The sequence below is a fragment of the Lolium perenne genome, chromosome 3 (assembly GCF_019359855.2).
Source record: "Lolium perenne isolate Kyuss_39 chromosome 3, Kyuss_2.0, whole genome shotgun sequence".
In the NCBI taxonomy this organism is placed as follows: domain Eukaryota; kingdom Viridiplantae; phylum Streptophyta; class Magnoliopsida; order Poales; family Poaceae; genus Lolium; species Lolium perenne.
In genome coordinates this window covers 349,371,560-349,383,861 of record NC_067246.2, presented here as the reverse complement: position 1 = coordinate 349,383,861, position 12,302 = coordinate 349,371,560, and the positions used below count along the sequence as shown (strand labels likewise).

Genomic DNA, 12,302 nt, shown 5'->3' with positions numbered 1-12,302 from the left:
GCTAGTTAACAGACTTACTTCCTCCTGCCTAAAATATGTTGCATATAAAATTTGGTTAAAGTAAAACGTCGTAACGTTTAATCATCTATATTGATAAAAATATAAATATATATAATAAAATAATAATATTTTTAAAATTATTATGAAATATATTTTCATATTATATGCATTTAACATGGTAGATCTTTGTATTATTATCTAAATTTTTGGTTAAAGTTTTCATAGTTTAATTTGCACGAAAAATTATGCACAATATAAAATGAGTAGGAGGGAGTAGCATTTATTGTTCAATGGACTTGTGATGTACTACCTCCATCCCAAGGCTTAAGGCCTATATTTTTTTAGAAAGTCAAACAATGCTAAGTTTGACTAAGTTTTATCAAAAATCATTAACATGAAAAGTACAAAACCAATATCATTAGATAGATAATGAAATAATATTTTTATATGATACCTACAAAATATCATATTTATTTGTAATTTTTTTAAAAAGTTTAGTCAAACTTTATTTCGTTTGACTTTCTGAAAAAATATAGGCCTTAAGTCTTGAGATGGAGGTAGTATCCTATGCTCGAGTTTACATTGGTTTTTGTCGTTTTTAAGTTTAGTGGATCATTGACTTCAGGGCTGATGTCAAAAACCGTAGAACGGTGCCTATATGGCTTTGGATGGGTCCTGGCGCTCTTTGGCGTTTGTATCCGAGTTCTTTCTTAACAAATACACATGCAACCCTCATGCATAGCTTTAGAAAAATTGCGGGAAATTTGATCTTTTTCTTCCTACAGTCTGGCTAAATCCCAGAAGGTCCAGACAAATCACTACGGCTCCTTAGTGCGTAACCGTGGGCACGGTTAGCGCGGAAATGTGTCTACCACGTGGGGACCACCTTATCTCTTCTCTTCCTAGTAACTTCTTCCTCACGTGGCCACCATGTCGGAGATCAGGTGTACACCTGTCGCGTTGGAGTTACAGGTTTTGACTGTTATTCGAATTTTTTCCTTGTATATTTTCTATTTGCCTCATATATTAATGAGATGACAGCCCATTCAATAATAACATACAATCATCAAAATCATTCTACTACTTTTGGTCTCACTTCTTTGTTCTTGCTCTTATGTTCTTTGTCATTCTTCATGTGTTGGAGAGAAGAAACTCCCAAGGCTTTAGGGGTGGTTTTATGTCTCAGAAATTTCTCGTTGTCTTGTCTTGTCTTGTGTATCGAATTCCTTACAAAACTGTACGAGTGATGTTATATGTGTATAATGAAAGACACATATAGACAAGGCAATACGACTAGAGAATAGATCTTATAATGACAAGTTGTGCACTGAACATTTTTAAGGGACAAGTGGTATAAAAAAGCAAATGCAACAAGTTGACATTTTGAACCATTACCTACGCAACATCCATCGATCGCCGTATTATTTTCCGGCCAAAAAATAGTCCTACGCAACAGCTGACATTTTGAATCATTACCTACGCAACATCCAACGATCACGTTCTAAGTTTAGGTAAAGTAAAGGTTTATATAGTTTGTCCAAAATCAAAGAAAAAATATCATAACCTATCATACCAAATGCATATATTATGAAAATGCAGTTTATAACGATTCTAATGCCATAGATTTTATAATATAACATGTTGATATATTTTTAATATTTAGTCAAACTTGATAAAGTATGACTTTTACTAAATCTAATTAAACTCAGGTAAGTGAAAAAAAAAACGGAGAGACTAACTTGTACTTACTCCAATCCATAATAAGTGTCATGATTTTAGTTTAAATTTGACCGTAAAGATTTAAAACTTATCTATAAAACACTAAAACCACAATACTTATTATGGATTAGAGAAAATACATAATTATGATTAGATTAATCCTTGATTAGCCTCTAAGTGGCTGGAGATACATTGCGCTAGGAGAAAGCTGCCTCTTGTTAATTTCCGTAGAAGAAAAATAGTTAAGCGAACGCTGTTCAAGAGGTAGTAGCCAGTACAGGCATCAACTCTCATTTGTGTATTTAAGCGAACGCTGCTGGTAGGAGATTAGCTCGCCCGTCCGCAAACAAATTAGTGGAGGAACCATGGGAAGCTCATCAATGTGGATGAGACTTGTGCTGCCGGCGCTGCTCGTCGCCACAATGTCGGCCCCCGTGGCGGCGACCCTGACCCTGATGCCGGGATGTGTGGATAGGTGTGGGAACATCAGCATCCCCTACCCCTTCGGCATCGGCAAGGACGGCGGCAAGGACTGCTTCCGCAAGGGCTTCGAGATCTCCTGCGTCAACAACTCGGTGCCGGTCATGGCGGGCGCCGACAAGGACATACAGGTGCTGAGCCTGTCTTTGTCACCGCACCCCCAGGTCCGGGTGGTGCTGCCGGTGGCATGGCAGTGCTTCAACGTCACCGGCGACCAAACCGGGGTTTTCAACGGTGGGGTGGGTGTGAACCCGGAAGGCGTGTACCGCCTCTCCAGCGACCTCAACCAGCTCGTCATCCTCGGCTGCAACACCTTCGCCTACATCATGAGCGGCGAGTCTGGGCGCTTCAACTACCAGTTCTACACGGGGTGCGTGGCCGTCGCCAACGACGCCGGCCAGCCGCAGGATGACGCGTGCAACGGCATCGGCTGCTGCAGCGTCGGCATCCCGCCAGGGCTCACCGACAACGTGGTCAACTTCAGGAACACTGCACTCTGGTCGCATGCCGATCAGGAGTTCTGCCCCTGCGACTACGCCTTCATCGTCGACAAGGGCTACTACAACTTCAAGAAGGACGACCTCCTCCACATGGACGTCAACCGGACCAGCATGCCCATGTCGCTGGACTGGGCCATCCGCGAGAATGGCTCCCTGACATGCGCCGCCGCAGCTTCGGCGCCGGGGTACGCCTGCAAGAGTGTCCACAGTGAGTGCTTCAACTCAAAGAATGGGCCTGGCTACATCTGCAACTGCACCAAAGGCTACGAAGGCAACCCTTACGTTGTCAACGGATGCACCGGTAAGTACCACTGGCAACTTCATTTCACGGTTTTGTTTTCTTTCTGAATTCATTCTAGTACATAGCAGCCTAATTAAACTGTCAATAAATCGTATAAATTATAAATGAATGAAAATGAAAGGCGCAAGCACAAAGAGAAAATCAGAAAAATATTACTACCTCTGTCCCGGTTTATTAGTTCTATGCTTGTCCCTAGATCATTTAATTTAACCGATACAATATGAATTATATAATATAATTTATTTATCATTAGAAAGTATAACATGTAAAGTTTCTAATAATATTTTTTGTGATATATATATTTAACCCATATTAAGTTGGTCAAGTTTGATTGCCTTGGAAGACGCGTGTGTCTAATAAACCGGGAGTATGAACAACTAAAGAATAATTAGTCAATACTCATTATAAATGACCTGACCTATTGATTGAGTATTCCCAAAGTTACAAGTGTAGGATTTCTCACTGGAAATGTTTGGATCATGTAATAATCTTTATTATTCAATAGGTTTCCGGTTATTATTTATAGCTTGTTTTCCTAACCGTATTGCTCGTGGTTTTATTTCCCTAAATACTTCTTGTAAGTTATAACATGTATAGTATTATTCTTATTTTTTTAGTTTGTTCCTAAGGTTTAGAATGTCATTGCTCTGGAATGGATATACTATTATTTGTATGAGCTATGGTGTTTGCTCTGTACTGATGAATACTTTCTGTGAACTTGCATGATATAGACATAGATGAATGTGCACGTCCAGCAAACTATTCTTGCCGCGGTGAATGCAGGAACATCGACGGAGATTACCAATGTGACTGTCGTCCGGGTTATACAAGCCCCAACCCATATACTGAATCCTGCAATCCTAAGTTCCCATTGCCAGCACAGATTTCCATAGGTACAATCACATAACTTACTTCGTTTTTATATATTCGATTTGTTAGTTTTTATGTTTCCCAAAACATATCTTATTTCTCCAATGCTCAGATTTGACGATACTAATATAAAACCCTTTATTTATATTGTCTTCACAAAAACATACCTAGATTATGTCGTGCAAAGGTTCATTAGTTTTGAAGTACAACGTCAATGGTTCATGTAAGATAATTGGTTATCAAAACTTTGAAAGTGAATGATATTTAATAATTTTCGATTTATTTATTTATGATTAGATAACACTCAGGTGAGAGGTTTGACAGTATCATGTCTGATTTAATCTTACCTCGCCAGTGAATAGATTCAAATTCGAATTAACTAGTGAACTTTGTTTCTTTGTCCATGTAGGTGTAGTAGGTGGTATTCTTCTCTTGGCATTCCTATCATTCGTCATCATCATCCGCAAAGAGAGGCGGATGAGGCATGAGTTATACAGAAAGAATGGTGGTCCTACATTAGAAAAAGCTAGTATCATAAAGCTTTTCAAAAAAAATGACCTCACACAAATCTTGAAATCTAGCAATATAATTGGAAAAGGTGGATTTGGTGAAGTTTACAAAGGTCTTGTTGATGGTGTACCGGTCGCCGTAAAGAAACCAATTAGTGGCAATCATATGGAGTCTAGCCAATTTGCAAATGAAGTCATCATCCAGTCTAAAGTTATCCACAAGAACATCGTTAGGCTCATAGGTTGTTGCCTAGAAGTCGACACCCCCATGCTAGTGTACGAGTTCATATCACAAGGAAGCATGGATGACATTCTTCATGGTGGGGAGAAGAAGCCTCTTGGCTTGGATGCGCGGATTAATATTCTTGCAGAAGCAGCACAGGGTCTAGCTTATATGCATTCACAAGCTAACACGGTTATCCTGCATGGTGATGTTAAGCCAGCAAATATTCTCCTCGATGATAAGTTTGTGCCCAAAATATCAGACTTTGGTATATCCAGATTGATTGCAAGAGACAACGAACATGCTGCTTCAATCATCGGTGATAGAACTTATATGGATCCAGTGTACATGCAATCAGGCTTGCTGACCGCAAAAAGTGATGTATACAGTTTTGGAGTGGTGATCCTAGAGCTCATTAGTAGGAAGAAGGCCACTCATCGTGACAATAACACCTTAGTGAATAGTTTCCTTGAGAATCACAAGAAGGGGAAAAAATCGACCGAGCTATTTGACACGGAGATCGCAGAGGGAGCTGAGGACCTTCTTCAAAGCCTGGCAGAGCTTGCTATCAAATGTCTTGAACTTGAGGTTGATCAAAGGCCGACAATGACAGAAGTTGCAGAGCAACTTGTCGCATTTACTCGAAACCACCAGGTGTGAGTCAACTGTCACCAAAGTGGGCGTGAGTCTGAACAACTTGTATGTCAATTGTATGAGAACTGTGATTATTGCTAGAAAATATGTATGAGAACTTATGTTTATGTGGCCTAAGTGTGTACTGTGATTATTGCTGTTGTGAGAAGCAGGATAGGGCACCCTTGGTTCAAGCATATCTGTAGTCGTGTCTGTTTGATCTGAGCAGATTTTTCTTTTTTTTTTGATAAAAGATGCTTTATTACTTTTGAGAAGCAATTACATCCAGCCTCTGCATAACCAGGATGTACACAGCCGTTTATGATAGTCAAGTCTAGAATAGAAAAATGCCAAACTAGAAACTAGGCGAAATACATATCGGAACGATGAAACGTAAAACGCCTATGGTGGGGGTGGGGCTTCAATCCGTAGACTATGCTGCCACCCATGTAGGGAAAAAGTATCCCTCGCCGTAGCCTCCAATCGTGTACAGACCTCCGTAAATAGGTCTCGGTTCTCCATACGCTGAAGAGGTAACTACGAACGAAAAATCCCCGTACATCTGTAGATAACCTGTAACAAAGAGGAGTTAATGTCATTAAAAATCTTGTCATTTCTACTCAGCCAAAGCGCCCAGATAACTGCTAGCGCCCCCACCCTAAGAAGCAACTTGAACCTTGAATCTATACCACGAAGCCAATTACCAAAGACATTGGCCACACTAGTGGGAGGATACAAGGTAGACGCAACTTGGATGACAGACCAAATAGATCTCGCAAACTGGCACTGGAAGAAGAGGTGTTTAATAGTTTCATCATGATGACAAAAAACACATATAGAGCTTCCTTGCCAATTCCGCTTAACAAGATTATCTTTGGTGAGGATGACTCCTCGACGAAGGTACCATCCAAAAATTTTGATTTTTAGTGGTATCTTCATCTTCCAAATTTTCTTATTATTATTAACTGGTAAATCAGAATGGATTATGGCAGTGTATAAGGATTTCACCGAGAAAGAGCCATCTACATGTAAATTCCACCTAAATTCATCTGGTTCAGGCGATAGAATAACATCCCCCAACCTATGAATTAAAGCATTCCATGCCTCTAGCCTTTGCCCAAGCAAAACGCGTCGAAACGTCACAATCGGTGGAGAGGTAGCCATCACTGTGGCAATAGTATCTCCCTTGCGACGAACGATACTATACAGCGTAGGATACTGTTCACTTAAGGGTGCATTGTCCAAAGATCTGAGCAGATGCAGAAATTAATTCCTATCAGCCAAAATTATGTTTCGTTGATGAGAAGGTGTCAATCGCGTCTACTATTTTAGGATGGATGGAATCCTAGAGAACACCTTTCCCGATCCCTATCTCCATATTCGTGGACAGAGGTGTTGTGACCTCTTTTCAAATCTTTTCATAACTCCCCTGAATCCTAAAGTCTAGACGAACTCTTACCTTTGTTCATAGATGTGAGCAGTATTGTTCTCTGCTCAGGTTTTCTTCAGTAGAAGACATGGTTCAGCCTTTGCAGCATTCTGAAATTTCTATAAGAAATTTTATTATTAGCCTTTGCAGCCTAGTTTTCTTGACTAAGCGAGCCCGCTTTCGTCTTCAGTTTCGTCAGACTTAGCAGCGTCAGTTAGACACTTAGTTTGTTAGCATTTTCAGGTATGTTTCATACGCTGAGTGGTGGGATGGCATGATTCAGTCAGGTCCAGGCGATAGCCATGGTACGTTTGTGTTTGGATTATGAACACTGGTAGAAAAATGGCCTTTAGTCGCGGTTCGCAACTGCCATTAGTCGCGGTTGCGCAACCGCGACTAATTAAGCGCGACTAAAGGCCCCCTTTTTAGTCGCGGTTGCTTACGAACCGCGACTAAAGGTCCGTCCACGTGGGCGGCTACCGTGCGCCTGGGCGAAGGACCTTTAGTCGCGGTTGGTGTCCCCAACCGGGACTAAAGGCTATTTCGTTAAAAAATTTAAATTCATTTCGATTTCTAATTTCTTTTCACTCCGTTTTTTTTTCTTTTTTTTCCAGAATTTCTCTCATTTCAGTTATTTGCATAGCTTAGTCTCTATCTCTAACTACACTTATCTCTAGTCAAACTACTTACTCGTGGTCAAACTTCCCGCTCGGTCACCCATCCTCCCACTACTCCACCTCTAGCACGCTTAACTTCCAAGTTCCATTCCGTTCCGCATCCAAGTGCTTTGCGCGCATGTATGTGATAGTAGTATCATATCAATCCTATTAACATGTTGATCGATCTCATATTTCTTTATTGTTTGAATTTCAAATAATTATTTTAATAAACAAAAGTAATGATGTAATAATAATATTGAATAAATAAATAAACATTAACTTTTTAATTTGTATTACTTTTAATTTTATTAATTAATTAAATATTTTTTTTGCCAAACCTAAAATCTAAAAATTTGAAAATCTAAAAATTGGGTAAAAATGATAGTAATCTTTATGCAGAATGAAATTATTAATTTTAGGTTTTAAAAAATTAAAAAAATATAAAATCCATAATTTACAGAAAAAACTAAAATCTTCCTGCTTTTGTATTTCCATTTGGAATTTTGAGAATCTAAAAATTGGCTAACCGGGTAAACCCTGGTGAAATCGGATGTAACTTTTTCCCAGGATTTTTTTGATATATTATACGTTTTTTTCCGACGTCTGTATGCAAAAGTTATTGCGGTTTTACCATTTTTTAAACTTTTTTTGCAAAAAAAGTGGAAATTCGAATTTCTTAATTTCTCCGAATAGTAGGTTGCATAACATACAAGAATCTGAAAACAATTTTTTTTTTTGAATTTTCTATCATTTTCTTTTGTATTTTACAAACCAAAAAAAGGCGATCCACGGGGGGGTGCGGTGCGTGGGAGTAAAAAAACTCGGAAAAACCTTTAGTCGCAGTTGGGGACACCAACCGCGACTAAAGGGGTACCCTTTAGTCGCGGTTGGTGTCCCCAACCGCGACTAAAGGTTTTTCCGCCGGCCGCATCCCTCCATAGCCCTTTAGTCCCGGTTGGTGTTACCAACCGCGACTGAAGGGGTACCCTTTCGTCGCGGATGGAGCATTAGTCGCGGGTCGCCTCCCGAACCGCGACTAAAGCCCCCTTTAGTCGCGGTTCGAATATTTCCGGGACTAATGGGGGTGAACGGAAGCCTCTTTTTCTACTAGTGGAATAAAAGGGGAAGAAACAGAAATGCAGCGTGTAGAGAATGTCACACTTATTGATTGTAGAATGCTCGCCTACACTTTTGGCTACAAGAGAATGTCACATTTAGACTAGTCGTAGCGGAAAGTAACATGAAGTAGTAACATGCAAATGTTACTACTTTACATTACTATCTTTATAGTGGTTAGTAACATTAGAGTAGTATCATAGATTGCTTCATTAATTATATTATATACTCATTTTATACATATGCTTTATTACTACCGTTGACAAAATTGTTTCTTGTTTTCAAAATAAAAGCTCTAGCACAAATATAGCAATCCATGCTTCCCTCTATGAAGGGTCTTTCTTCTACTTTTATTGTTGAGTCAGTTTACCCATTTCCTTCTATCTCAAGAAGCAAACACTTGTATTAACTGTGCATTGATTCTTACATACTTGCATATTGCACTTGCTATATTACTTTATGCTGACAATATTCATGAGATATACATGTTACAAGTTGAAAGCAACCGCTGAAACTTAATCTTCCTTTGTGTTGCTTCAGTACCTTTACTTTGAATTTATTGCTTTACGAGTTAACTCTTATGCAAGACTTATTGATGCTTGTCTTGAAAGTACTATTCATGAAAAGTCTTTGCTATATGATTCAATTGTTTACTCATTGTATTTACCAATTCTTCGAATCGCTGCATTCATTACATGTGCTTACAATAGTATTGATCAAGATTATGGTAGCATTGTCACTTAAGAAATTATCTTTGTTATCGTTTACCTACTCGGGACGAGTAGGAACTAAGCTTGGGGATGCTTGATACGTCTCAAATGTATCTATAATTTCTTATGTTCCATGCTACCTTTATGATGATACTCACATGTTTTATACACATTATATGCCATTATTATGCATTATCCGGCACTAACCTATTAACGAGATGCTGAAGAGCCAGTTGCTGTTTTCTGTTATTTTTTATTTCAGAAATCCTAGTAAGGAAGTATTCTCGGAATTGGACGAAATCAACGCCCAGGGTCCTATTTTTCCACGAAGCTTCCAGAACACCGAAGGAGTCACGAAGTGGGGCCACGAGGTGGCCAGACACCAGGGCGGCGCGGCCCTGGCCCTGGCCGCGCGGCCCTGTGGTGTGGGCCCCCCGTGACACCCCTTGACCTACCTCTTCGCCTACTTAAGCCTTCGTCGATGATAGTTCCAGTACCGAGAGCCACGATACGGAAAACCTTCCAGAGATGCCGCCACCGCGAATCCCATCTCGGGGGATTCAGGAGATCGCCTCCGGCACCCTGCCGGAGAGGGGAATCATCTCCCGGAGGAGTCTACACCGCCATGGTCGCCTCCGGATTGATGAGTGAGTAGTTCACCCCTGGACTGTGGGTCCATAGCAGTAGCTAGATGGTCGTCTTCTCCTAATTGTGCTATCATTGTTGGATCTTGTGAGCTGCCTAACATGATCAAGATCATCTATCTGTAATGCTACATGTTGCGTTTGTTGGGATCCGATGAATATGGAATACTATGCTATGTTGATTATCAATTTATCTATGTGTTGTTTGTGATCTTGCATGCTCTCCGTTGCTAGTAGAGGCTCTGGCCAAGTCATTACTTGTAACTCCAAGAGGGGGTAATTATGCTTGATAGTGAGTTCATGCCTCCATTAAATCTGGGGGAGTGACAGCAACCTCTAAGGTTGTGGATGTGCTGTTGCCACTAGGGATAAAACATCAATACTATATCTAAGGATGTATTTGTTGATTACATTACGCACCATACTTAATGCAATTGTCTGTTGTTTGCAACTTAATACTGGAGGGGGTTCGGATGATAACCTGATGGTGGACTTTTTAGGCATAGATGCATGCTGGATAGCGGTCTATGTACTTTGTCGTAATGCCCAATTAAATCTCACACTACTCATCATAACAGGTATGTGCATTGTTATGCTCTCTTTATTTGTCAATTGCCCAACTGTAATTTGTTCACCCAACATGCTATTTATCTTATGGGAGAGACACCACTAGTGAACTGCGGACCCCGGTCCATTCTTTTACATCGAATACAATCTACTGCAATACTTGTTCTACTGTTTTCTGCAAACATCATCTTCCACACTATACATCTAATCCTGTGTTACAGCAAGCCGGTGAGATTGACAACCTCACTGTTAAGTTGGGGCAAAGTACTTGGATTGTGTTGTGCAGGTTCCACGTTGGCGCCGGAATCCCTGGTGTTGCGCCGCACTACACTCCGTCACCAACAACCTTCAACGTGCTTCTTGGCTCCTACTGGTTCGATAAACCTTGGTTTCTTACTGAGGGAAACTTGCTGCTGTACGCATCACACCTTCCATTTGGGGTTCCCAACGGGCGTGTGCTTTACGCGTCAACACTGAGCGTGAAGTGGACATCTTCCACAAGATTGTGTCTGAACTTATTGATGGACACAAGAAGGAGACTGCTAAGCTGTGGGACGACATCCTCTCGCTTCACGACACCACCAACAAACTCCAAGCCCAACTCTATGATGTTCACAATCAAAACTGTGAGTATGAAAACAGGTTTAAACACATAACCTATGCTGCTAGTTTCAGGATTCCCGAGACCAAGATGTCGTTTGTTGATGGAGAGCCTCTTCCTTGGAAGTCTGATGATGGGAAGAATTCATCACCACCGCCGAAGGAGTAATTCATCATTGGTATTGGCATCCCCTTGGTTTGTTCCAAGCTTGGGGGAGTGTCGCGGTATCACATCATCACTATCTTTTACTTTTTACTGTCAAGTAGTGTCATATCATGAGTAGGGAAGTTATCATATAAGATGGGTTGCAGTGTGGAAGTATCTCTCTTTAGTTGGTTGTCTATGTATCCCTTGGTGTGAGCTATCGTTATGGAATATCAATGAGAAGTCTTATCATTTACATATTGCACATCTTATTTTAGTTTGCAATCTTTATTATATGATTGATCTTGTTGTTAGTATTGGTATCACTTTGGGAGCATTGAGTAAATCTATTTGGTTTTGGCAAACTTAGCACTGGTCAATAGCAACAACACTTTAAGTTTAAGTAGAAAAGAGAAATACATGTAGATATGTTGTTTCATTGTCTTTCTTGTTAGCTCTTAGCTTATTATTCTGAGGTTAAAATTGTTTGTGCTTACAAGGAAGATGCATGATTGTTTCTATCATATGTATATTTGTTTGTTTCGCTCAACTCGTATGCTTGCTAATCAACCTTGCTAGCCAAAAACCTGTACTGAGAGGGAATGCTTCTCGTGCATCCAAACCTTAACCCAAAACCTATGCCATTTGTGTCCACCATAACTACCTACTATGTGGTATTTCCTGCCATTCCAAGTAAATACTTCATGTGCTACCTTTAAACACACTACAAGAAAAGTTGCCATGGCCGACGAAGTTGAAGTCGCGCCGTGGTTGCTGGTGTACCATGGCCGACGATTTTGGGTCCCTCCGTGGTGCATGTCAAAACTTTTTTTTTCTCGTTTTTGAGGCCACCTAGCCCGACGAAAGCGGCCAAAACGTCGCGTATGGTGGCCCGGGACGTGGCGCATCTTGAAATCTCGGGTTCGCCGGCCGAGTCAACGCAAATCCGCACCGCCGAGGGATGTAGGGCCCAGATGGCAGCCTCTCTGGCATTGTTTTTTTTCTCGATCGCGCCATCTCGTTCAACGTTCTCCGATCGAGCCGTTTACGATGCAGGATCATGGGTCCCGCATGTCATCCTCTATGAACCAAAATTCTTTCTATTCTTGGATTTTTTTGACCCCCGATTTCGGCTACTTCCTTTTTCTTTTGATCCCTTGCCGCCTTGGAAACGTTGAGACCGCTGTCGCTAAATGG

The 12,302-nt window shown here is 40.7% G+C and overlaps 1 protein-coding gene across 1 annotated transcript; it reads left to right on the top strand.

Annotated features, from left to right (window-relative positions):
• The first annotated feature begins 2,049 nt into the window (after window positions 1-2,049).
• On the top strand, window positions 2,050-5,389 carry LOC127346174 (wall-associated receptor kinase 2). Its single transcript, XM_051372723.2, has 3 exons — window positions 2,050-3,000; window positions 3,732-3,893; window positions 4,280-5,389. Exons 1-3 carry the CDS (start codon window positions 2,085-2,087, stop codon window positions 5,260-5,262), a joined length of 2,061 nt encoding a protein of 686 aa, XP_051228683.1. The 5' UTR covers window positions 2,050-2,084; the 3' UTR covers window positions 5,263-5,389.
• Window positions 5,390-12,302: the final 6,913 nt, after the last annotated feature.

Bases quoted from the DNA above. Each gene is read 5' to 3' on its own strand.
- LOC127346174 (XM_051372723.2), top strand. From the start codon at position 2,085: ATGGGAAGCTCATCAATGTGGATGAGACTTGTGCTGCCGGCGCTGCTC. The intron at 3,001-3,731 runs GTAAGTACCACT...TGCATGATATAG, and splicing joins CGTTGTCAACGGATGCACCG to ACATAGATGAATGTGCACGT. The intron at 3,894-4,279 runs GTACAATCACAT...TTGTCCATGTAG, and splicing joins GCCAGCACAGATTTCCATAG to GTGTAGTAGGTGGTATTCTT.